Genomic DNA, 25862 nt, shown 5'->3' on the forward strand with positions numbered 1-25862 from the left:
AGGGAGGGGCAGAGGGCAGAGGGCAGAGGGCAGAGGGCAGAGGGCAAAGCAGACTCCCCGCTGAGCAGGGAGCCCAACTCTGTACTCCATCCTAGGATCCTAGGATACATATACAGATGTATATGCACATATAAATGTAAGAGCACTGGTTTTATAATTTGAGCACCACAATATAAGTGGTGCTTACCTCTTGGAGATGGAATCAGGCCATTTTCTCCCTCTTATTATTCTGTGTTTTCTACTTTTTACACAATGAGTTTATACTGTGTAAAGTTTTTTTCTCCAGTGCAGTGGCTTTCCATCCTTCTTTGCCTGTCTTCCTGAGTATCTGTCTGGAGACACCTCTCTCAGGGCCACAGAATATGATCATTTTTCTCTTTAACTTTGCATTAGGGGTTATAAATGTTCATATTTCTGCACAGGGCACATGTGGGTGTGGCACTTGGTACAATGAGGGTTTTTTCTCCCATGGTCCTATAAGCACCATCTTCATGGGATTTTTTTTAACCACTTGTGTTTTTGATTACCTTTTATTTTCACTTGCCAACTTTTCTAACTCCATTTATTTTTTTTAAGATTTAATTTATTTATTTGACAGAGAAAGAGAGAGCATAGCAGGGGGAGGAGCAGAAGGAGAGGAGAGAGAGAAGCAGGCTGTCCATTGAATAGGAAGCCCAAAATAGGACTCCATCCCAGGACCCCAGGATCATGACCTGAGCCGAAGGCTGATGCTTAACCAATTGAGCCACCCAGGCTTCCTAAATTAATTTATTTTTAAAAGAAACCTTGTGTTGCCATTTTGTGAGACAAAAATCATCACTACTTTCCATGCAGAGAAAGTTATTCTAAAAATAAGCACAGTGAAAAAAAAATAAGCACAGTGACCTTACATTTCATTGGTGGACATATTTTGTACTTTACTATTAAAGTATCCTTTTTACCTTATAAGGTATGAGTGTGTGTGTGTGTGTGTGTGCATGTGTGTGTGCTCATGTGTGTGCCTGCGTTTTGAAACTGAGTCATTTGTCCTGATGACTTTCCTACTGTCACAATTTTGCTGAGTGAATCCCCCATGGTGTCATTTAACATGTTCCCCTGCCCATCATATTTTCTGTGCCCTGGCATTCACAGGTGTCTAGAAACTTGATCTCCCTTGGGTTTGATTTTTTTTGGCAAGACTGCTTCATAGGTGATGGTATGTCCTTCCATCCAGAGGCAGGTAGATAGATAGATAGATAGATAGATAGATAGATAGATAGATAGATAGATAGACAATATATTATTGTCTGTTTTTTGGGGGCTGTAAAGATGGATTGAAGGGTTTAAATGTCAGACAGCCTCACCCCTCCATGATAAAGCTGCTCTCTGCTCTTCACCTCTTGGTTTCAGCAGTCATTGATGGTCCTTGCTTAGAACTGTTAATAATTGGGAGTTCTGATACCATCATTCCTTCTTTATTAGCTATATTCCTTCTATAAAGAGAAACGTGCCTTCATAAATGCTGTGTGTATTCAGAAAGGCAAATCATTTTAAAAGGCAGGATAAGTGTTTCATTCTTTCCCATCCTGGTTCAGAATACTGTGTTGGCTCCCAAGCATTGTCCAAAGGAGATGACACTGTCTGGATCTTGACTGGAAAAAAGTAATCATAAAAGGACACCTGTGAGATTACTAGGGACATTTGAACAAACTGGATATTCAATGAGTTGGAGGAATAACTGACTAATTTTAGGTGTGATCATGGTATTGTAGGTGAAAAAAACAATCCTTTTTCAGAGATAGAAGTTAAATGTTTACAGCTGAGGTGAGATGATGCCTGGGTCTGGCTTCACAATAATTCTGGGGGGAAGGAAGGGGGTGTGAATTGATGTTTATCGTGCACTGTTCCTGTCCCTCCTAAAATGCCATCCAATGCTACTCATATGGACCCACACTTGGGAGGCAGTGACCGCCGTCTTGTAGCAGTCAAGCACAAGCCACATCTGTGACACCTGTATTTTCCTTGCTCCAGCGCTATCATAGAACACACCAACCGGGTCATCTTCCTCGAGGATGATGACATTGCTGCAGTAGCTGATGGGAAGCTCTCCATTCATCGGGTCAAGCGTTCAGCTAGTGATGATCCATCTCGAGCCATCCAGACCTTGCAGATGGAACTGCAGCAAATCATGAAAGGCAGGTGTCCTCTGAGGGTCCGTGGACAGCAGCCTTGGGCGGGGGGTGCAGGTGCTCTATGGGGGTGCTCCGGAGACTCTCTGGCCTACCCTGAATGGGTACCACAGCCCTCCTGCCTGCCATGGCCATTGGGGCAGGACTGAGGGGAGGGGGGTCTGTGGCTTGCACAGCCCAGGGGAAGGGGAGCTCCTGACTAGAGCCAGGCACCGGTCTCCCAGCTTGATCTGACCAGTCCATCCACTGCCTCCCTTTACTGGCTCTCTGGGACACATTCCTATATCCAGACATCATTGCTCCTTGGGGTCAGAGGCCTGCAATAACAGGGGTCTGTGGCCCACTTCTTCTTTCAGGGAGAGTCTGCCTATAACCCCTTCTCCGCAGGGCAGCCTGGGTAAACATTTAGGAATGTGAATCAGACCCTCTTATGCTGCTGCTTAAAGCCCTCTGATGGCTTCCCACTGTTCTTAGCATAAAATCCATACTTCCTGCCATAGCCCACAATACCCCACGTCCAGCCTGGCCCCACCTCACTCTACCCTTTCCCCACTTCGCCCCGCCTACCTCTCTGGCCATCTCACTGTGACTTAGGCAGGCCAGGCGCTTCTCACCTGGGGTCATTGCCCTTGACTGGCTCCTTTTGATCACCTACCCCAAAACATCACCCCCCTCAGAGAGCTCTTCTTTGACCCTCCTCCCTTGTCTCTGCTGAAGGTGGCAGACAGGGAACACTGTAGTGTTCGGTGTCACACGTGTTGTGTATCCCAGAAAACATTCCTACCTTGTCTGTGACACCTCCACAGCTTCAGGCACGACACCTGTCAGGGCCATAACCCCACTGCAGCCAGATCATCTCTTTGACATCACCTGGCTCCATTCAGATCAGAGCCTTAGAAATGCATGTGTGGCAGAAAAGGGTTTTTTTCTTTTTTGAGATTTTACCCATTTATGAAAGAGAGAGAATACAAAAGCAGGGGGAGGGGCAGAGGCAGAGAGACTGATGTGGAACTCAATCCCAGGACTCTGGGATTGTGAGCTGAGCCAAAGGCAGACACTCAACCACTGAGCGACCCAGGTGCCCCCAGAAAGGTTTTTCTTTAAATACAGATGCTAGGAGGGTATTTCTTCAGAAGAAAATTGCATATTTCTCTGGGCTTGCTCCATTTGTACCCCTGTAAGTAGCTTGGTTTTTAGAAGTAAAGCGTTTTCCTTTCCTCTGGCCTTGCTAATAGGAGTATGGCCCAGCAGGAGCAGCCACATACTTATCGCTTCCCTCCCTCACTCCTTCAAGCTGCAGGGTCCTATATGTAAAGTGGAAATAGTGATCTTACCTGACCTGCTTCCCTCTCACTTATCCCCATGAGCATCAAGCAGGACTGTTCCCGGGAGGCCCTTGGAAATCTGCAGCGCCCTCCACGTGTGTCACTGCAACTAACTGCTTCCATGACTTTTCACCCTGGTTGGAAGTGAAGCGCTGGTAATGTAACTAAATTAAAATTTACTCCTTTTGTTGATGTTTATTTGACCAGGCAACTTCAGTGCGTTTATGCAAAAGGAGATCTTTGAACAGCCGGAGTCCGTATTCAATACTATGAGAGGTCGGGTGAATTTTGAGACCAACACAGGTAATCGCTGGTCTGTGCCCTGGGCTGATGCACCTACCCATGTGGGGTCAGCACTGATGCCCTGTGTGTGTCCCGCAGTGCTCCTGGGCGGCTTGAAGGACCACTTGAAGGAGATTCGACGCTGCCGACGGCTCATCGTGATTGGCTGTGGAACCAGCTACCATGCCGCTGTGGCTGTAAGTGCAAGGCGCTGGGCCCTTGTTCGTGTTGGGGAGGGAGCGGTGGCCGAGAACAAGATGTGTCTTAAATGCTATCGTGTGTCTGACCTCCTGAATCTGGTGCCCGTGAGCCAGCATGAGAACTGGCGCCGAAGCCTTTCTCCCACGTGGTGGCTGGTGCATGCCTGCAATTCCCTTACCACCTGGACCCGGGGTGCCTGTGTCTCTGTAGCATCTGTGACTAACTCTGGTCCTCATTCTTGTTGGCTTTAGACGAGGCAAGTTTTGGAGGAACTGACTGAGCTCCCTGTGATGGTTGAACTTGCTAGTGATTTTCTGGACAGGAACACCCCTGTTTTCAGAGATGACGTTTGCTTCTTCATAAGCCAGTCAGGTAAAGAAGACAGGTTTGTGTTAGTTCATCTCAGGGTAATGTACCTCTTGGTAATATGCCTTACGTCTTCCTCCCTCCTTTATCCAGTGAAAGTCTCTGCACACTGACCATGTGCCAAGCTCTCTTGTGCATAGGGTCACTTAATCCCCAGAGCCATCAGTTACTATCCTGTTTTATGGGGGTGACCTAAGGGACCACTCACCAAAGTGCTTATTTATGTGTGCTGGGTTTATTTAGAGAGGAGAAAGTTCTTCAAAATTCTGCCGGTTGAGAGTCACTTTAAGAACTATGTGCCTGCTTTGCAGTGCCCATGCTGCCCAGCAGGGGGACACATAGAGAGACATTGCTCAGGTGTTAGGGCCCACCACACCTTCAGTAAACACTAAGCTTGGGCGTTTGCTCTAGTTGGGCTGGGCAGAGAGTCAGGGAGGTAATTCATGGCTATATGCCTGGACTCTCTATGACCTTTAGAAGGATTTTAAAAACATTTTAATTATGGAAAATTCCAAGTCTCTGTAAAAGTAGAGATTCATTTAAGGAATTGCTTATCCTCAGCAATGATCAGCCAGGCAGGGCTTGTGTCATGCAGATCCGCATTAACCTGTCCCCTCCACTGGGTTATCCTGAAGTCAATCCCAGGCATCATGTTGCTTCATAAATACTTCCGAGTGTATCTCTACATAGTAAAAGAAAAAAAAAAAACCATAACCCTGATGTCATTATCACAATGAAAACATTAACAGCAATACACTAATATCCACTGGGACTTTGAATCCTGTTTCCAATTTGAATTTTTAAGACCATTTCTTTTTTTTTAATATTTTATTTATTTATTCATGAAAGACACAGAGAGAGGCAGAGACACAAGCAGACTCCAAACAGGGAGCCCCATGCGGAACTGGATCCCAAGACCGTGGGATCATGCCCCGGGCTGAAGGCAGACACTCAACCGCTGAGCCCCCCAGGTGTCCCTTTAAGACCATTTCCATTTTCAATAACAAACTAAGAAAAAACAATACGGACACACCCACCATCTGGCTAACTCCCTGGAGCCATGTGCTGCCATATGACTTCAGATGCCAGTGTTGCCTTTGGGTTTGCGATCCTGTCAGAGCCTCAGAATGTTTCATGAATTGGGTGGGAGCTGTCAACCAAAGCAAAGAGGGAGATTTAATGTAAAAATAATGCAGTGGCAGCTTCTGGGTATCTACACAAAAAGAATTTAGTTTCATTTTTGTCCAGCCCTTAAGTTAAAAAAAAAAAAACACCAAACACTGGGAGGGGGGTTGATGAAGATCGAGCCATCCTGCTCCCTGCCTCTGAGCCCTAAGCCCCGTTGGCACCGAGCAAGGGCTGTGTGACAGACACCCCAGTGCCCTAGACACACATGGGAAGAGAAAAAGGAGATGAAGACTGGACCAGCCTAGCACCAGCCTACACTGCAGAAGAGCAGTGGCCATGTGGACATGGACGGGTTTAATTTTCTGATTGGATCATATTTAATTTAGCTTCAGGTTTCGGGACTTACAAATACAGGGTTCTTGTGCTGGCTTATCTGCGAACCTATTTCAGTAGCTTTATCATAAAAATAATTTTGAGTTTGCACTGGCAGACTGCAAAAAGTGTTCTTTAAAACAAGATCTATTTGAGAAATGGTATTCAGGGGCATTCTTGCTTTTTAAACGTTAAATCTCAGCACATTCCAAATAAGGCAGCTTAAAGTCCTAGAAAGGAGACTGGGAGCCAGGCTCACCTAGGTAGGCACCAGCTGTCAGTCCCAGCTGCGTGGCCCCAAGAGAGCAAGGCACGACTTCCCTCCACCTCCGAAGACCTCGTCCTCCAAGGGAGAGCAAGCCAATGGCCCCAGGGTTGGGGGTCTGCCGTGAGAGTTCAGCGAAGCAGGGATGGAACATGCTTGCCACATAAATAGCCAAATCTCAAATCCAAGAAATAACCAGAAGCATTGCTGAGTGTGGATCTTCCTTTCTAAGAACATGCCAACTGTGTCTGGGCCCCGATTGGTGCATGAGTGACAGCAAGACTTCGTGAGTTGGGGGCTGGGGGGAAGGGCTTGAGATGGCACAGCCACACTCCTGTGAGCATGTGGCTGAAAGGGGGGACCCCTGTGGCAGGTGAGACTGCGGACACCCTCCTGGCATTGCGCTACTGTAAGGACCGCCGGGCCCTGACTGTGGGCGTCACCAACACGGTAGGCAGCTCCATCTCCCGAGAAACTGACTGCGGTGTCCACATCAATGCTGGGCCGGAGATCGGCGTGGCCAGCACCAAGGTAGCACCTCCCACCTGTGCCCCCAAGAGCACACTGCAGCAGGAGAGGGGGAGGCAGGGGGTTGTGCGTGTGGGTGCTTGGTGCTGTGCCTCCTCCCACGTGTCCCACAGGCTCCCATTCGCCCCTGCTCTGCCAGAGTCACCATTTTATCCACAGGCTTACACCAGCCAGTTCATCTCCCTGGTGATGTTTGGTTTGATGATGTCTGAGGACCGGATTTCACTGCAAAATAGAAGGCAAGAGATCATCCGAGGTTTACGATCTTTACCTGGTATGTTCCAGAACTGAAGTTTCTGTATGACTGTCTCCTGTAAACAATGCTGTTAATCACTTCCTCCCCCTCAGAACTTCCTAGTCACCATGAAATGCCTCAAGAAGCTCCCCCCAGGCCGTGATTAAAGTCCACACTCCTCACCAGCCCTTAGGACCCTGCACACTGGGCCCCTGCCACCTCTGACTTCATCCTACTCCCTCCCTTCCCTCCTTGGGCTGCCTCACTGACCTTCTGATCCTCAGCAATACCAAGCTCTTTCCACCACAGGGCCTTTGCACTGGTCCTTTCTTCTACAGAAACCCTCTATCTCCAGCTCTCCACACAGCTGATGGCTTCTCATCATTCGAATCTGAGTTCAGGTGTCACCTCCTGGGACCCTTCCTGGCCATCCAAACTAGTCCCCCATCCCAGCTACAAAAGATTAGCCCATTTCTTTTCTTTATAGCACATGCCATGATCTGAAATCACCTGTTCTCCTGTGTACTGGCTTGTCCCCCAACTAACATGTCAGCCCAGTGAGCAGATAATCCTCTCTATCAGAATCACTACTGGCTGCCTGATGTCTGGGCAGGGCAGGCATACAGTAGGTGCTCAGCAAACATCTGGGAAAGAGCAAATGGCCCTGAGCCCTTTCCTGTCCCAGATTTATTTTCACCAAACTCCCCTGTTTTGCTGGGTCCCATCTGTAGTAGTCAGTGAGATGCAATGTCTATGACACTAAATCACAAGCTCTTTGAGGGGACCATGGTTTCAGTCATTCTCCACACATTGATCAGGGCCCAGTGGTAGTACCCTGCCCATGTGACATCCTGAGAGTGCCCAGATAAGCAACGGCTCCTTTCTTTAGGATACTTGCACTCCAGGGAAGCACAGACACCTACTGTGTTTTCTTTGTGCAGCTCTAAAAACCTGAAAGGAAGCAGACCTCACCCCTGGGCTGACTTGGAGAAAATGCCAGGGTACCATGGTCACAAGGCTATCTGGCAACCTCTCCCAGAGACAGGGAAGGACTAGGTCCCCCCTGGGGGCCAGGGGCAAACCCCAGAGAAGGCAGTGAGGGAAGGCCACCATCTAATCATGCAAAGCCCAGACCACTTCCCACCTATTATGAATATCTCTGATGAGGCCATAGTAGTTTTAACAGATGTGATTTCTAAAAAATATTTTTATGATAAAATGTGTCCATTTTTTGAAGATTTACATAACTCAGGCAACCTGTGTTTCGCAAATGGCTAACACATAATGTTACAGAATTATACACATGTAGAACGTCCATTTAAATAACTGTAAGATAGACCAATAAATTTTAATGTAACAAGGTAGGAAAAGTTTATTGATATGATTTCAGATTCTACATTTGCAACTGCTCTTTTAAGAAATTACTGTTTCTTGGGGTACCTGGCCGGCTCAGTCAATAGAGCATGTGACTCTTGAGCTCGGGGTTGTGAGTTCAAGCCCATGTTGGGTGCAGAGATTACTTAAATAAATTAACCAATTTTATAAAAAAGGAAATTACCATTTCTTTTTTTTAAAAAGATCTTTATTTACTTATTCGTGAAAGACACAGAGAGAGGCAGAGATGCAGGCAGAGGGAGAAGCAGGCTCCCTGCAAGCAGCCCAATGTGGGACTGGATCCCTGCATCCCGGGATCACGACCTGAGCCAAAGGCATACACTCAACCACTGAGCCACCCAGGTGTCCCTGAAATTACCATTTCTTGAGTTGGATATAATATCAGGGAAGAACATTCACAAATAGTTGAAAAAGTTATTTAAATGTTCCTCCTGGGGATCCCTGGGTGGCTCAGCGGTTTGGTGCCTGCCTTCAGCCCAGGGTGTGATCCTGGAGTCCCGGGATCGAGTCCCATATCGGGCTTCCTGCATGGAGCCTGCTTCTCCCTCTGCCTGTGTCTCTGCCTCTCTCTCTCTCTCTCTCTCTCTCTCTCTGTGTGTCTCTTATGAATAATTAAATAAAATCTTAAAAAAAAAATAAATGTTCCTCCCTTCTCTAACTATGAATCTGTAGGAGGCTGGATTTTTTTCCTATACTTCAACCAAAAGAACATATTACAAGAGGCTGAATGAGGAAACAGATGTGAGAATCTAAATGTCTTTATTACAAAGTCAGACATTAAAAAGATTTACAAAAATGTAAAACAATACCATTATTCTCACTAATCTTTAAAAATGTATGATAAGTTTACTGAGACTTTTAAATGAATGAATAAAAACACTTATAATTTTCTCAGTTTCTAATCTGATACTGATAGAACCAAAAGAAATGAAGTGTCTTAAGGATTGACAATAATTTTTTAAAAAGGTTTTATTTATTTCTCTGAGAAAGATAGAGACAGCACATGAGTGGGGGGAGGAGTAGAGGGAGATGGAGAAGCAGACTCCCCACAGAGCAGAGAGTCCAACTCAGGAATCGATCCTAAGACCCTGAGATCGTGATCTGTGCTGAGGGCAGAGGCTTAACTGACTGAGCCAGCCAGGTGCCCCGAATTCACAATAATTTTTAAGAGTGCAAAGAAGTGTTGAGAGCAAAAAATTTGGGAAGCGCTGGTCCAACATACACTGACATTGTTTCCAGAGTTAACATATGGGCTGGATTGGTGGGGCATTGATTTGGAGTGTCAGCTCTGTGGCTAGCCAGCTGGTGATTTAGCCTCTCTGTGCCTCATGCTTTACGTGTAAAATGGAGCTAGAAATAACACTTCCTGCTTGCCTTACATGCTCAAGAAAGCATGAACATAAACAAAATCCTGGCTATTAATAACTTATTTCCTATAATCTACATTTAAAATCCTTTTAAAGTAATGCAAGGAAGCCAAGGGTATTAAGTGATGTGAGTTTCAAAACTTTGTCTTATCACCATTTTTCTTTGTGAATCTTGCTATAAAGTCTATGTGATTGGCACCCTTCTGCTGTATTCATGACCTAGGGCTGATCAAGGAAGTGCTGTCGCTGGATGAGAAGATTCATGACCTGGCCCTGGAGCTCTACACACAGAGGTCGCTCCTGGTTATGGGACGGGGCTATAACTATGCCACATGCCTGGAAGGCGCCCTGGTGAGCCTCCTCTGCACGCCACACGCCCCCCACCGCCTTCCACCAGCCCCTGCAGGAGGGCAGGCATGGGAGACGCACTGAGACATAGTGGGAAGGAGGGCAGGGCACTGGACGAGGGAAAGGGAGGGCTGTGTGGCAGCATCAAGCACCAGATCAAAACCAGCTGGTCTAGCCTTGGGGACACCAAGGTGGGGGCCCCAGTCTCCTGAGAAGAAAAGAGAAGGGCACCCTCAGGTGAGCTCCTGAGGTGTCATCCTGTGCCAGGTTCCATCTGCGCTGGCCCAGTCATACTCCAATGAGCATCTTCTGAGAGGCTGACAGTTATTGTCCACATTTTACCTAGAGGGAAACCAAGACTCCAAAAAGTGCATCTTGCTCAAGAGGGAGTGATTATTCTGAGATTCAAATTCAGATCCATATGGCCTCAGGTTTTTCCAGAACCGCACGCAGCCCTCGTTGGAGGATTTGGGCAGATCAGAATTGTGGGGTGGGCTCTCTGCAGAGTTTCCCTGTTAGCCATCAAACTTACAAGGGGAGCTGTAGATCCTCAAGGAATGGACTTCGAAGGCCAGGCTGCCTTTTTTTTTAAATTGGTAACTGGCTACTTTGTGTCAATGAAGATCCAAACTTGAATAAGAGAGCTGATGGAGGATGGGCAGGTGCTGAAATCGAGGGCTTTCAGCCCTAGGACGGACAGGGCTGTCCAGGGGCAGAATCTAGTGCCAGCTCTTACCTCATTATCTGCTTGCTACTTATGGATGGGGATGCCAGCCAAAGCAGACAGGAGACAGTGTCACAGGTGAGGGAGCACTCGGTGCCCAGGCAAGGGCATCAATCATCCCTGGTCCAGCTTGGCTTCCCTCCTCTTCCTAGGGAATAAGTCCTTGCTCTTTCCAGGTCACCCCCATTTGAGAGAAACATTCAGAGAGTTTTACAAGTGGTGGTGGTGGTGGGAGGGCACCAGCCAGAGTTGCCCAACCTTCAGTGAGCTCCAAATTCCACATGCGTCTATGGTCAGAACCTATAGAGGTTCTGACCCCTACCAAAGGAAGTGGAGGGCTGGACATGCTGCTTCCGGGGGCCGGGCACAATAGGAGCAATGCCTGGGTGGAGTACATGTGCAGCTCCCCCTGCCTCTGCTGCCTGGTGCGGGGCGGGGGGGGGGGGGGCGGCGCTGCAGAGCACCAGTGTGCTGTGAAAGATGCATATTGAGCTGTTTCTCCAAATTAGTCTTTGGGGGAAGAAAGAAGTTTTTACGATATTACTGGCACCTGTCAATGGTCCCTCTGTGGTCTCTTAGGGGCTGGCACTCTAGCGTCTGTGGTACCCCAGGTGGAGCCACACTCCTGACAGTGTCCCCCCACCAAAATTAATAGTTCTGGGGGAGTTGAGAAATATTTTATTTGACACTCACCAGTTCAGTGACATAGGTTTGATGGTAACTGAATAGAAATGAAATAGATCTCCCTAAACATAGGGGAGAAAATCTAGGAACAACCCAATGTGTGTGATTTTGCTTCATAAGTAAGTTGGAGGAACCTTTTGGAAATTATTAATGGTCTAGAATTGGGGGGAATGACAATCATTACAAATTAGAACTGTGGGGAGGCCATAGGGGCAGCCACAGAGCAGAAGGGGAGAGCCAGATCAGCACCGACTTGTCCATCCAAGGGTGGTGGCTGTGCTGCATGCTGGGCCTCGTGCATGCTCTGGACAGCAGCCAGCTCTGGCCCCTGCCTGTGGCCCCAGCCTTGTGAGATGCCTTCAGTGCTGTTGACCACTTGGTGCATTCGTCCGCCCTGCAGCCCTCAGCTCCCTGCTTCTGGATTCATCCCTTCCACAGCTCCCCTTCCTCCCATCGGCTGATCTGCTCCAGCACCGCCCACCCTCTGCCCCATGTCACACTGACCCCACCTTGTGTTTCCCCAGAAAATTAAGGAGATAACCTACATGCACTCGGAAGGCATCCTGGCTGGGGAGCTGAAGCACGGACCCTTGGCACTAATTGACAAACAGATGCCCATCATCATGGTCATCATGAAGGACCCTTGCTTTGCCAAGTGCCAGAATGCCCTGCAGCAGATCACAGCCCGCCAGGTGACAGCTCTCAGCTGGGCTGGGGCCCCTTCTTTCTTGTCCCCTTCCACACAAGCCCACCTTACCCACTGTCTGCCAGTGCTGGTTAATGAGTGGTCCTGCCACTGAGCAGGCTGGACCACACACTCTCTCCCAGGCCCTTTCATGAGTGGTACACACACTCAGAAATGGCTGGCCAGCCTGTGGCCATGTGCACACTGGGTCCTCAGGGAGACCTTGTGACCCACATTGGCTCGAGCTATTCTGGATCCCAAGCGTGGAGTGCCTTGGAGGTAGGAGCTCGCAGAGCCCCCCCAGATTCATCATGAAATTAACCAGGGCTCATGAAGTTACCAAGAGATGAAGTCCAACAATGACCTTGAGCTCAGCACAGTGGACAGAGAGAAGCTATAAAGCACAAATCACTTTATGTCCCTACTTAAAACCTTCCAGTGGCTTCCCATAAAACTGTAGTGACCACAAGCCTGCATTATCTGGCCCCTTTCTTCTTCTTCCCCTCATGCCAAGCTGATTTCTGCGTCATGCCTTAGCGCTGGCTGTTCCCTCTGCCCTCCATGTACTTCCCATACCTTTTCCGAGTTGGCCTCTAGTCATTGAGGTCTCTGTCCAAATGTCGCCTTTTTCGAGAGGGCTTCCCAGACCTCACTGGTGTCCTGCAGTCATATAACCACGTTTTACTGCCTTTGTGGCACATATCTGGAATTCATCGTTATATAGTGGTTGGCTTGTTTGTTTTTATTTTCTACCACTCAGTTATGAGTCCCCTCAGAATAAGGAGTGGGTGTGCCCTGCCCTTGGGAAGGCTCATTGAGGCTACTCAACGAATGGGAGCTGGATGAATGCCATAGGCTGGCGATCATCCTACCAGGGGAGAACAAGAGAGACTCACCAAACAGCATCAAACACTTTGTCCTTCACACTATCACCTCCTCCCATAATTGCAACAAAAGCAAAAGATCACTGTTATCATTGCAATGAGGTTTATCTCAGAAACTCTGCTGTGTGTGAGGGGTTGCTTCTTTCAGAGACAATCTGCATGTCCTGATCCTATTTCTGTGCTTTAGGGTCGCCCGATTATACTGTGCTCCAGGGATGACACTGAGAGTTCCAAGTTCGCATATAAAACGATTGAGCTGCCCCACACAGTGGACTGCCTCCAGGGCATCCTGAGTGTCATTCCACTGCAGCTCCTGTCCTTCCACCTGGCTGTTCTCCGAGGATATGATGTATGTCTAAAACTGCGCCGAACCCACCGAAGGGGAAAAACATAACCCCAGAACTTGATTTTGTTCTTAAGTGCTCAGTTGGTGTAAATATTCATAGGAGAAATTTTTTCATTTAAAATAACTCTCTTCTCAAATGAACTTATACCCCTTGAGAGCAAGGTGAGACCTGCAAGATTATGAAGACCATTTCATTAGGCTATAAACTCATCACCCAGAGAAGCAACGTTAATTAGTGCATTTAATAATTTACTCAGTCTTTTCCTTGTACATGTGAATTTTTTAAGATTTTTATTATTATTTATTTATTTATTTATTTTTAAAAAGATTTTATTTATTTATTTATTTATTTATTTATTTATTTATTTATTTATTTATTTATATGAGAGAGAGAGAGACAGAGACACAGGCAGAGGGAGAAGCAGGCTCCATGCAGGGAGCCCGATATGGGATTCGATCCTGGGACTCCAGGATTACACCCTGGGCTGAAGGCAGGCGCTAAACCACTGAGCCACCTAAGGATCCCCAAAGATTTTTTTATTTTTTATTTATTCATGATAGAGAGAATGGCAGAGACACAGGCAGAGGAGAAGCAGGCTCCATGCGGGAGCCCGATGCAGGACTTGATCCCGGGACTCCAGGATCGCACCCTGGGCCAAAGGCAGGCGCCAAACCGCCGAGCCACCCAGGGATCCCCCTGTACATGTGAATTTTTAAACATTTTTTTGAGATTTTACCAAGGATGGCATTTTACATCTTCCTTTTAAATATATTTATAAGCATTTCCTTATATCTTGAACTTATTGTAAGCAACATTGACAATATTCCCTATACAATAACGGGTTCATGTTGATACTCCAACACAATCTTGCAGCATGGATTATAACAGTGATTTAGCCAGTCTTCTGTTATTTAAACTGTTGCTAATTTGGGGGGAATATCTGCACAAATCACAACTGCAGTCAACATCTTTGCACATATATCTTCCTCCCGCATTTAAGATTTGTCCTCAGTCTGGCAAATGATTCAACATTTTGAGACTCCCTAAACATATTGTCAATTTATATTCCAGAAAAGAACCAATTTATGATCTCACTCGCAAGTGTATAAAAGCATATAATTCGCTGTGTAAAGAAATAGAAGTTTTGTTACAATTTTATTTTGAGAAGCTTTTAAAGATACATAAACATACCAAAAAAAAAAAAAAAAAAACCACACACATAATGTAACAAATACCTCATGGTGTACATAGCCAGAACTGCCATGGGCCAACATTTTGTCATATTTGTTTCTTTTTGTAAAACAAAAAACAAAAAAAAACAACAAAACCCCCCCCACATTATTGTCACAAAAAGACATTGCAGATAGAGTTGAAGTGTGCCCTGTCAACCATTCCTAATCACCTCTTCTTCCCAACCCCCACCCCAAAAACAAGTCTTGTGGATTTAGTGTGTATCCTTCGAAGAAAAGTGAATATTTAACAGGTATTTAACAGGACAGACTGAGCCAGCTGGTTTTAATAGCATGAATCATATCCTTTTAAAAGTGTTCACACAGAATGACACATGTTAGGTGCATACTAAATGTTTATTGAATGAACTAAACATTACATAGTTGAGTGCAGTTTCTAGAGTAAGGAAGCACTTCCAAGACGTAGGTCTCTGGGAGCTCATGGTCGAAGGTGACCAGGAAGCCCATGTCCTTGTCTTCAAGAACTCTGATAAGAGGCTGTATGATATGGCATGTTTGCTGAGATCTGTGGAGTCCTGAGCGCTTACTTTCTATCTTTTCAGGTCGACTTCCCCAGAAATCTGGCCAAGTCCGTAACTGTGGAATAGAGAACCAGAGGCTGAGGAGGCCCCTGCCACCTATATAGTATGTGGTTCAAGGCCTGCCTCAGGGACGCCCACGTGGGAAGAACAGCGGGCATTCTGTGTGTTCCGAGTAGATCCCAGTAGAGCTTGATGGCTTCCACGTGCCTTGTACCCAAGTGCTTTGCTTACAGCAGATACTGTTTCTCTGTGTCCTGAAATTGCCAGAGGAGAAGGGAATCATTGTTTACACATGGGGATCAGAGCAGACTTTCCCACTACTGTGCAATAGAGACACAGCTCTCTTCAGAGTAACTGTGAACCTTTTTTAACCAACACTAGTTAGTTTTAAAGACAAAATATTTATGATGATTGTATAGCCTTTAAGTTATTTTTCTAGTATGTGGCTTTCTGTAGCCAAGGCATCTCCCAAACTGTGTGGCCCAGCCTCCCGGCAGGGACACTCATCTCAGATTTGAACACAAGGCATTGCCCCTCTGGACTCCATCCTCCAGATTTCCTGTCCTCTCTTGACTCTCCCTGAATCCTGTCCCTGACGTCAGGGAAGCCCTCCCACCATTGCCCTATGCCTTCTAGAAATCCCTTTAAAATCTCAATGCCTTTCAATGATTTCTTCTCCTATAGATTTCCCCACCTCCCCCCACCCCCGCCAGACTCTCCAACTTCTGTTCAATCTGGTCATGGTTCTTTTTAAGCCCAGGCAGCATTTTGGTCCCTGCTCCGACCTATAGTAAAACAGCTTGAAATATCCCATGCAAGAGAGTAGTTTCAAGTGGGCTATCCTGCCCTCTATTTAAAAGCGTGCACAATCAAAATACTATGCAATTTTAAGATAATAAAGACAGTACAATTCTTTTTTGGTTTATGCGTTTGGATTTTTGTTAATCTCCTGCTTGTCATATACTTGGATCTTGAGGGCTCCTCAGGACAGGAAATCCACAGTATCTGGTGGGTGAGTCCTGTTTCTGGGTAGCCAGTGTCACCGTCCCCACATCTGTAACCTGCGTGCTTTCTAGCATGAAAATGAGTATTTATTTTGCGGGACCGAACAAAATGTAAGCTATTTGGGACTCTTGGTTGAATCCACTGAACAGCTATTGGAAGGGGTTGGACCACATGGTGCTGTTTAGGAGGATTGCCCAGAACCCAAAGGCAGCATGCAGGGGTGAAACTCTCAGATCTGTACTTTTTCTTTCCATGAGTCCATTTATTAACTATGATGGTCAATAAATGGTCAATAACTGACCAATTTTATTAATATAATCGTGCAGGAAGATAAGAAGCCAGGGACAGGGTTCTGAAAGCTTGAGGGGTCAGAATTTAGGCTCCCAATGAAAGTGGCCATCCCAGACGGCTTGAACGGTTTCTTCATGACCACTCATTGGTGTGAGTAGCTCTAGTATCCCATCAGACCTCTGTTCGGGATTACCTGCAGGCTACTCAGCAACTATTCTTCCCTCTTCTATGCTATCCCCTGTGTCATAGAGGTTTGCAACCTGGGAATTACATTTCCAAGTTAAATTCCACCAGGGAGAAGCATCATGGAAGGTCTGGAAGGTAGTTTAGAAATCATGTTATTGGGATCCCTGGGTGGCGCAGCGGTTTGGCTCCTGCCTTTGGCCCAGGGCGCGATCCTGGAGACCCGGGATCGAATCCCACATTGGGCTCCCGGTGCATGGAGCCTGCTTCTCCCTCTGCCTGTGTCTCTGCCTCTCTCTCTCTCACTGTGTGCCTATCATAAATAAATAAAAAAAAAATAAAAAAAAAGAAATCATGTTATTGAGAAATTATGTTACTATTCCTCCTCTGATAGAAGCAGAGAGAAGCATGGCTTCAGCAGAAAGGAGGGCCTGCTATGGCCACTAGCCCCAAAACACACACTATGACTAGCTCCCTGCAACTCCCCCACCATCCGGTGCTCTGGGCAATGGCAATCATCAGCAGAGGTTTCCTGCGGCTCCTCCAGAATCCCACTTCTGAAGAGCTGGCAGGCACCCTGGAGCCATGGTGGCATTCTCTGAGCCACATCCTCCAGACTTTCCCACAGATTATCCAGGCCTAAATCTTGCTGGAAACACCAGCATTGGTTTCTGTCTTCTTTTTTTTTTTTTTTTTTTTTTTTTTTTTTTTTTTATGATAGGCACACAGTGAGAGAGAGAGAGGAAGAGACACAGGCAGAGGGAGAAGCAGGCTCCATGCACCGGGAGCCCGACGTGGGATTCGATCCCGGGTCTCCAGGATCGCGCCCTGGGCCAAAGGCAGGCGTCAAACCGCTGCGCCACCCAGGGATCCCATGGTTTCTGTCTTCTAAACCAGACCATGGTCATTACAACTTCTGAGGTCAGAAGGCTTTACAAAGTAGCCAGAACATTTTTATCTGGACAAGAACCAGAGAGGTGCATTTCATCTTACACCCAAAAGGTGATTGCCATCCTGACTTTTGTGCTAATCATTTCTTTGCTTTTCATTATAGTTCTACCTGGGTTCTATCCCCCAGCAATACACCACCTAGTCTTGAAAATGGGGGCAAACACACACAAGATCATGATCCAATTTCCCCCTCTCTGGGAGTTGACACATGTTAGGTGCATACTAAGGCCCCTTCTGGGGAAGTTGCGAGCAAAGTCACAAGTAGTCTTGGGAAATATGGATCTCTTCACATTTGGCTGCTTAGCAAAACTAAGGTGTGGACCAGGCACTGGACGTGCAGTAGTACAGTCAAAGGGAATGGGCTGCCATGCCTCCCGCTGTCAGGGAAAAGCCAAGAACTTCAGTGAGTGACACCCATGTCCTCAGCAGAGCGTGAGGGGAGAGACCTCAGGAGCACATGGTCAGGACAGGCCAAATCCTGATGAGAATCTGGGCCAAGCTGCCCTGCGTGTTCTGTCTTTGGTTTAAGAAGACAGCCTGATAGAAATGAGAGGGTCTTAGTGATGACCATCTCCCTGGGGTCACACTGCTGTAGGACGACGGCTCAGCTCCCTCCACATCTGGTGCAGAGCTGCCTTCAGGGATCCCTCTGTCATCCTCCAAGGGATCCCCTGGTCATCCTGCTTCCTGTATCTCCCATCTTCCTTCTGAGTTTCCTTTTACATTTTGGTGGAGTATATCTTTCTTGAGCAATGGAGCCTGGGAGTTAAATTTTTGAGATGCTAGGAAATATATGACTCCACACCTCACATGGGACTGAGGGTTTAGCTACATAGGAATTCTAGGTCACAAAAAAAAATTTTTTTTCTTCAGAACTGTAAAGGTAATAATCCATTAGCTTGTTCACAGTTTTGCAATGGAGGGCTTCAAGGTCACTCTGTTGTAGGTGACTTTTTCATTTCCTTCTTCTCCCCCGGTTTTCTGGAATGCCACCCTGAGGTGTCTTGGGTCTCTTCTCATTTAGTGTTGATTTCAGTCTGATACCTTCTGCCTGTCAATTCCAGGGAATTTTCTTGAATTACTTTTTTTTTGTGGATTTCTTTGTTTTTCTGGCATCTTATTTCAGAGGTTGAAGTTTCTGGACTGGCCTCTCTTTTCCTATCATTTTTATTGTGCTTCTTACATTTTTGCTCTACTAATGGGAGATTTGACTTATTCCCTCAACCTGTTTACTACTAAGGGTTTTCCTCTCTGCCAATACGATTTCATTTCCAAGGGCTCTTTTTTCTTTTTTAAATTCTGAAGATATAAATTCATATATATTTAATAACACATATTTTTAAGCCCATACTTTATTCACATTTCCTTAGTTTTATCTAATGTCCTTTTCCTGCTTTTTCCTGACATCACATTACATTTTTCCTTAGGCTCCTCTTAGCTGTGACCATTTCTCAGACTTCCTTTGTTTTTAATGATCTTGACATTTTTGAAGGCCACTGGTGGCCTTTCTAGAATGTTCCCCAATTGGGTTTGTCTGATGTTTTTCACATGGTTAGACTGGGGTTATATGTTTTGGGGAAGAAGACCCCCAGAAGTATAATGCCATTCTCATTACTTCATATGCAGAGGGGTACATGCTATCAACATGTCTTGTCACTGTTATGTTAGCTTGGTCACTGCCTGAGGTAGTGCTTGTCCGGTACTCTAATTTTTCTCCTTTTTATACTGAACTTTTTTGGAAGGAAGTCACTATGCCCACCCCCATTGAAAAAGTGGGGAGTTATGCTTCACCTTCTTGAGATTATCTACATAAATTTTTTGGGATTCAATACAGACTTGTCTGTTCTTCCTTGTTTTTTCATTTATTAAATCATTTATTTCTATTAGTATGGACTCATGGATTTTTTTTTTTTACTAAGTTATAACCCAATACTGTTATTTCTTTTTTTGCTCATATTGTCTCCCACCATTGGAAGCTCTTTCAATTGGCTGTGTCCCTTTGACTACCCCCTATGTGTGTGTATTTTGCAAGCAGTTCCTTATTTTCTTGTACCACAAGATGCTTCAGGCTCCCTGCCCCAGCCCTAGAATCAATCATTGCTGATTTGGGATCACTGGTTTCTTTTGCTGGAGAGTAGCAGTAGAAAACAATTCCTGGGCTCTGGGTGTGCTTTTGCTATTGGGGTGTCACTGCTTTTATACCATCTCAGCTGAGAGCAAGGACATAGCAGTGCACTAAATATCTTTTTAATGGCTTCAAGGATGCAAGACCTTGTCATGCTCTCTGAAGCTGGCAAGATATTTTTCCTTTTAGAATTTCCTTTCTTTTTCACTATAGTTTCTGTTTCATTCTATATAATAGGCTGTCTTAGTTTTGTGATGTTTTGTTTTTGTTTCTGTTTTTTTGTTTTGTTTTGTTTTGTTATTTTTTTCCACATGGCCTTGGGCTGTCCAGTCAGATTCAAGGTGGGGGGGGGGATGTTTTGAGTACACCATGGGACCCATTGATGCCGAGATTCACTGCTGGGCAATCTGGGGGAGTTTGCCACAGGGGGGTCGGGGGTGCTTTAGGTTTTAAGAGGTCTGGAAATATCTAGTGGGTGAGGTCTTTGTTTAGGTTTTAGGGCTGGTCTGACTTCCAGAGAAGAATTTCCCAATCCCTTGCCTGACAGCAAGGGTCCAGTTGCTGGTGCTTTGGGGGATGCCTGGAAAAGGAGGGCTGAGTGCCACTGTATTCATTTATACAGCACCTATGCCCTTTTTCTTATCAGAGAATAAGACCCCAGCCTTCTGCCTCTCCCGGCTGTTCCTGCTCTTTTCTCCTGCCATGTTTTCCCATGAGTATGACTGCCCAGCCCAGGGGTGGGAGCCCATGCCCCAGGAGCCCATCAGAGTCATCTTCTGGAGATCTTCAAATTTGATTTGGGACAGAGGGCCTGCCCCCACTTGGGTGGTGGGAGAGCAGAAGGTGACACCAGGAGAAGGAAGCTGACCCAGAGGAAAACAGGGTGTGATGAAAAAGTTTCCCCATAGCTTCCAAGGCTCTGGCCAGGCTCTCTAGGTGGTGGTCCTATGGCCAAATCCACCCATGCTCTCCCAGGTGTTAAAATGCAGAAACATGGGATCAATTGTCCCCACTGGATTAAGCGCAGATTGGCTTTCTCTAACACACAATTGGAACAGTCTTGACTTCCATTCCCTGGCATATGAAGTCCTGGTCAGGGTTGGGGAGGAGATGGGGAGGGAATGCGGGAGCAGGAGGAGAACGGGCAATGTGAGGAGGGAGCAGAGGAGGCCAGCACAAGGACACTCACTGTCCCCTCGTGCACTGGCTATGCCCTGACCTTGGCACTTCTCTCCTTGAGCTCTTGAAGCATTCCCATCAGGTGGGGGTCACCACCCATGCCCACTCCCCATGGAGCTGAGGCTCCAGGAAGCAAACCTTTTGCCTAGAACAGCACAACTAAGTGAAAAGCCTAACAGGAACCCAGTTAAGGCAAGTCCAGATGAGTGGATGATGAGATTGGAGCCATGGAAACCGGTCAGCACTGTGATCCCTGGACCAGCCTCCAGTGCACCCAGCACTCCCAGGTCATGGCATGGAGCCTGAGTTCTTCTTTCTTCCCTCCTGTGCTCCACGCCCCCCCCCCCCCCCGCCTCTGCCGCCCCAGGGCAGGGAAGTGGGCAATGTCTGCCAGGTGGGCGGTGTTTGGTGTCTGCAGCTGCCACCCAGCCCATATAGGAGCCAATGGACTTCATCTCAGAGGGCACATGGTCAGGGCTGCAGAGGCAAAGGTGACAGGAAAGGGGGAGGTGACAGAAGGCAGGTGGGCAGTCGTGATGCAGGTACAATAAGGCCTTCTTCTCAGCAGGAGAGGGAGCAGCCAAGGCCAGAGGTCCCCACCCCAAAAATCAAGCCAGGAACCCTGGCATCCTCCTTGACTCCATCTCCTTCATCACCCCCACATCCCACCTCTAAGGCTGACAATTTTTTCTTAAACAGACTTCTTTACATCAAGTTTTTTAGTATAATTTACATCCACTAGAAGTTACACTTTTTTAGATGCCTAGTTCTCTAACTTGAAATAGTGATATGACCATTATCATCATTAAAATAGAGTATACCTGCCTGGGTGGCTCAGTTAAGCATCTACCTTTGGCTCAGGACATAATCCCAGGGTCCTGGGATCAAGCCCTGCATCAAGCTCCCTGCTTAGTGAGGAGCCTGCTTCTCCTTCTATCTCTGCTGCTCTCCCTTTCTTGTGCACTTTGTCAAATAAATAAAATCTTAAAAAATAATAATAATAAAATACAGAGTTTACCCATCATCCTCCAAAATTCCCTCCTGGCCCCTGGGTGATCATTCCTGCCCATGCCCCTTACCTTGACCTCTGGCAATCACTCATCTAATTTTGCTTTTTCTAGAATGCCCTATAAAGAAAATCATAGAGGATGCAGCCTTGTTTGGCTTCTTTCACTTAGTATAATGTCTTTTTTTTTTTTTTTAAAGATTTATTTATTTATTCATTCAGAGAGAGCGAAGAGAGAGGCAGAGACACAGGCAGAGGAGAAGCAGGCTCCCTGCAGGAAGCCCGATGTGGGACTCGATCCTGGGTCTCCAGGATCACACCCCGGACCGCAGGCGACGCTAAACCGCTGCGCCACCGGGGCTGCCCAGTATAATGTCTTTTGTACTTTTTCCATGTTGTACATTTGTCAGGCCAGGGTTTTTTGTTGCTAGGTAATATTCCACTGTATGGATGTACCACAGTTTGTTCACCCATCAGACAACCTACGGGCATGGGTTGTTTCTAGTTTCTGTTTTGAATAAAGTCGCTATATTTACGTAGAGCTCTTTGTGTGGACATGATTTTATTTCTCCTGGATACATATCCAGGAATAGGATTGCTGGGTGGTATGATAGGTATATGTTTGATGTTACACGAAATTGCCAAACTGTTTTACAAAGCAGACATGCCATTTTGCTTTCCCACCAGCAGCAGATCAGAGTTCTAATTGCTCCACATCATCACCACCTGATATTGTCTGTCTTTATTATAGCCATCCTAGCGGCTGTGTGGTGGTAGCTCACTGTGACTTGTCACATCCCTCAAATCTTGAAATAGTTTTCAAATCAGTTCCTTCCTCTTCACACCTGCCCCAGGCCAGGCCTCTCCTTCTCTTACTAGGGTCTTCTCTTGCAATAGCTCCCTAAATGGTCTTGTGAACATAAGCCCCTCGTCCCTGAAACTTCATGTGCTCTACTGATCTTTCCAAAATAAACACCTAATCACATCATTCACTTCCTTTCTTAAAATCCTTCAAGAGCTGCCCTTTACCTCCATGGATGGGCCCCTATGCTGCAATGCCCCAAGGGCCAGCTAATGAAGTCGTGACCAGAGATGGGTCATAAGAAGTAGCAGGGACTATGGTGACCTAGGAGCTGCCCCTAAAAGCTGCCACTCAGTTCCAGCTGGTCTCTGCCTTCTGGGAATGCAGGCCCCATGTTGCCAGAGCTTCTAACTATTCAAGAGAAACCAGCAATTGAGATTCTTTTCCAAGTGAAAGCTCCCAATTTTCAAATGTTGGCAACTAAGTCAATTAAAGAAACAAACAAACTGGGCTAAACAAGGCATATCAGTGAATTGAAGTGAGCCCATGGGTTTCCAGTCCACCTCAAGGCCCTACTAACCCCCAGTCCACCTCTCCCCATCTCCAGCAAGACCAGGTGACCTCTGATTTCCTGAACACACATATAGGTCCTTATGTCTGAGTTTCGGGTCTCAGGGCCCATTCTGCCTAAACCACTGGCCTAGCACATTCCTGTTAGCCTTCCCGCCTCAGTGGGGGCTTCCTCCTATCCAGGCCTTCTCAACTACTTCTCACCACCTGGCAGGCTAAGTCAGCTGTTAGTCATGCTCATGTGTGCAAATACCCTCTCCCTTCCCCCTGCACCCTTTATTCACTTGGCCTCCACCAAAATTCTGTGCACTTTTCCAAGCATGGACTAGATCCTTCCTCATCACCTCAGCTGTGTCCTCAGCTTTGCTCCTTAAACCAGAAAAGGCAGAATCCTTTTAGAAAATTATAAGTGTGAGTGTGTGTGTTTGCACATGATTTTAGGTACTCACTTTTCATGGGGTGCATGTTGTAAACTTGACTGAAGGGTGTAGCAATGGGTGTCCCATCCTAATCTAAGGGGAAGCAGCCATGAGTGCTTCTTTATGAAATGACAGCTCTGACAGCCAGGCTTTACTAGTCTCCCATAATCCTTGATGATAGCAATTTTTGGATGTGTTTTCTCTTGTGCACCTGGGGCAGGTGAGGCTGATGTGAGGACCAGTGTGGGCAGGAACCCACCGGATGGGCCTTCAACTCAGAAGCTACAATTTCAAGCAAGGATGGGCCATACTCAAGTTCAGAAAACTCCCTCTGGTGGCCAAGGTAAGGAGTGGCCTAAGGGAGGACACCAGGGCTGGATCCCTTCCTCTTCCACTCCTTCGCGGAGGCCCTGGAGCCCTCGGTCTGGCCCTGAATCTCAGACTTGCCATCCTTCCCAAATTCTCTCAGCACCCTCCATGCCCCCCAGCTCCTTGACCTCCCTAGGGTCCTGCTTCCTCCTCTCCGTTTGTCCCCTGCCTTATCACGCAGTGGGTTCTGGCATCCTGTGAAGGCTGCTCCTCTTTCACAATCCTCTACTCATCCGGTCCCCAAAGTGTGCATCGCCCCCCACCCTATTCACGGACCTCTGAGCTTTCTTTCCAACGTGTCCAGCCCCCTTGCCTCACTTCCAGCTTTGCTTTTACAAACGCAAATCTGGCAACACGCGATACCCTGGCCTCTCCCATCATTTCACACGACCCAGGCCTGCTGGAACCTGACCGAGGGCCAGAGTGTTGCAGAAGTTGGCTCAGAACGTCAGCGTCCACGGAGTCCAGGCCCTAGGGGGATCTTAGCACTGCATTCCCTTCAAGGCCTTGCCTTTCTCCGAGTCAGAGGCTTAACCCCAGCCCCGGATACACCCGCCTGTCCCCTCCTCCATTCTGTGAAGGACCCGCCGGGGACTCGAGCACGCGGCCACCCGTACTCCTCGCACCGGGCTCCCCACTCCTGGGAGTTCACAGAAAGCCGCAGGGTGCAAGACCCCTGCCTCTCCTTCCCGCTCCCTCGCCGCCTGCGGGTCCACATCCCTCCGGGGCCACACGGCTCCGATTCCTGGCCGCGCGACGCCAGGGCTCGGATCTCCCCTGGCCCTGGGCTCCCCCCTACGGGCCGCCTCTCCGCCGGCGCCGTGCACCTGCAGCGCGGAGGGCTCCACGTCCCGCCGCTGCGCCGCGGCCCCGGCCCCGGCCCCGGCCCCGGCCCCGGCCCCGGCGGGGGGATGGCCGGCTCGCACGCGAGCGGGGCAGGCCCGCGTCCCCCGGCAGGCAGGCAGCGCTCCGCACCGGCGGGAGCAGCTGCGCGGCGGCGGGCGCCAACCCCGCGGCCCTCGGCTCCGAGCCCCCGGCTCCGCCCGCCGCCCCTCCCGCGCCGCCCGTCACGCCCCGCCCCCCGGCGCGATTGGCCGCGTCTCTCCGGCTTCCCGCGCGCTGATTGGCGGGAGCGCGAGTCCGTCAGGCCGGCGGCGGCGGCGGCGGCGGCGGCGGCGGCGGCGGCGGCGGCGGCGGAGGGGGAGGAGAAGGGAGCCGGACCGGAAGGGTCGAGTAGCCCCGGCGCCCCTCACACCCACTGCGGCGGCGGCGGCGGCGGCGGCGGCTGGGTGGAGCGGGGCGGGGCGGCCGGCCGAGACCCCGGCAGCGGAGCCGCGAGGGCCGCAGCGCAGCGCCGCCCTCCCGCCCGCCCGCCCTCTCCCCTGGCGCGGCGGCTGGAGGCGAGGTGAGCGGGGCTGGCGGGCGAGGCCTGGCGGGGCTGCTGGAGCCGGGCCCCACCGGGCAGGGGCGGCGGGGGCCGCGGGGCGGGGGCGGCGGGGCCGCGGGGCCGCGGGGCGGCGGCTGCCGAGCGGGCCGGGCTCTGCGGGGCGCAGGCGGCCCCGGCCGCCGCCCCTGCCCCCAAGGCTGCCGCAGTCCCCCTCCCGCCGCCGTCAGCATCCAGGGGCTGCGGGCCTGCTCCCGGCCCGGCTGCGCGGACCCAGACACCCAGGATCCGGCGGGAGGCGCGCAGCTGCGTACCCGCGCGGGGATGCTCGGGATCCCGGGTCTGGCCCCCGCGACCTTGGCTAAGGCACTGGCCCGCGCCGATCCTCTGCCTTCCCCTGGGGGAGTGGGGAGATGTCTACCCTTTGGGACAGGGCTGTTGTCAGGCGGTAGGAACGTGTGTGAAAGCGCCTGGGCAGGAACCCCCGGATTATAGGTGGAAAA

The 25862-nt window shown here is 48.6% G+C and overlaps 2 protein-coding genes across 5 annotated transcripts in view; both read left to right on the top strand.

Moving 5' to 3' along the window:
* Positions 1-15990, top strand: part of GFPT2 (glutamine-fructose-6-phosphate transaminase 2) — a 47913-nt gene extending 31923 nt beyond the window's left edge. Inside the window, exons 10-19 of the mRNA XM_072840425.1 lie at positions 2011-2174; positions 3701-3796; positions 3875-3972; positions 4228-4348; positions 6481-6638; positions 6795-6909; positions 9856-9983; positions 11913-12080; positions 13145-13306; positions 15097-15990. Coding sequence (XP_072696526.1) covers positions 2011-2174; positions 3701-3796; positions 3875-3972; positions 4228-4348; positions 6481-6638; positions 6795-6909; positions 9856-9983; positions 11913-12080; positions 13145-13306; positions 15097-15141 — 1255 coding nt within the window. The 3' untranslated portion in view covers positions 15142-15990. The remainder of the gene's footprint in view (positions 1-2010; positions 2175-3700; positions 3797-3874; positions 3973-4227; positions 4349-6480; positions 6639-6794; positions 6910-9855; positions 9984-11912; positions 12081-13144; positions 13307-15096) is intronic.
* Positions 15991-25242: 9252 nt separating this feature from the next.
* MAPK9 (mitogen-activated protein kinase 9) overlaps positions 25243-25862 on the top strand; it is a 51660-nt gene continuing 51040 nt past the window's right edge. For 2 of the 4 annotated variants that reach the window (XM_072840428.1, XM_072840430.1), the window contains exon 1: positions 25243-25380. The gene's annotated coding sequence lies outside the window, so the exon portion shown is untranslated. The remainder of the gene's footprint in view (positions 25381-25862) is intronic. The other 2 variants (XM_072840429.1, XM_072840427.1) reach the window with 1 other exon arrangement.

Source organism: Canis lupus, chromosome 10, assembly GCF_048164855.1.
Source record: "Canis lupus baileyi chromosome 10, mCanLup2.hap1, whole genome shotgun sequence".
Lineage (NCBI taxonomy): Eukaryota > Metazoa > Chordata > Mammalia > Carnivora > Canidae > Canis > Canis lupus.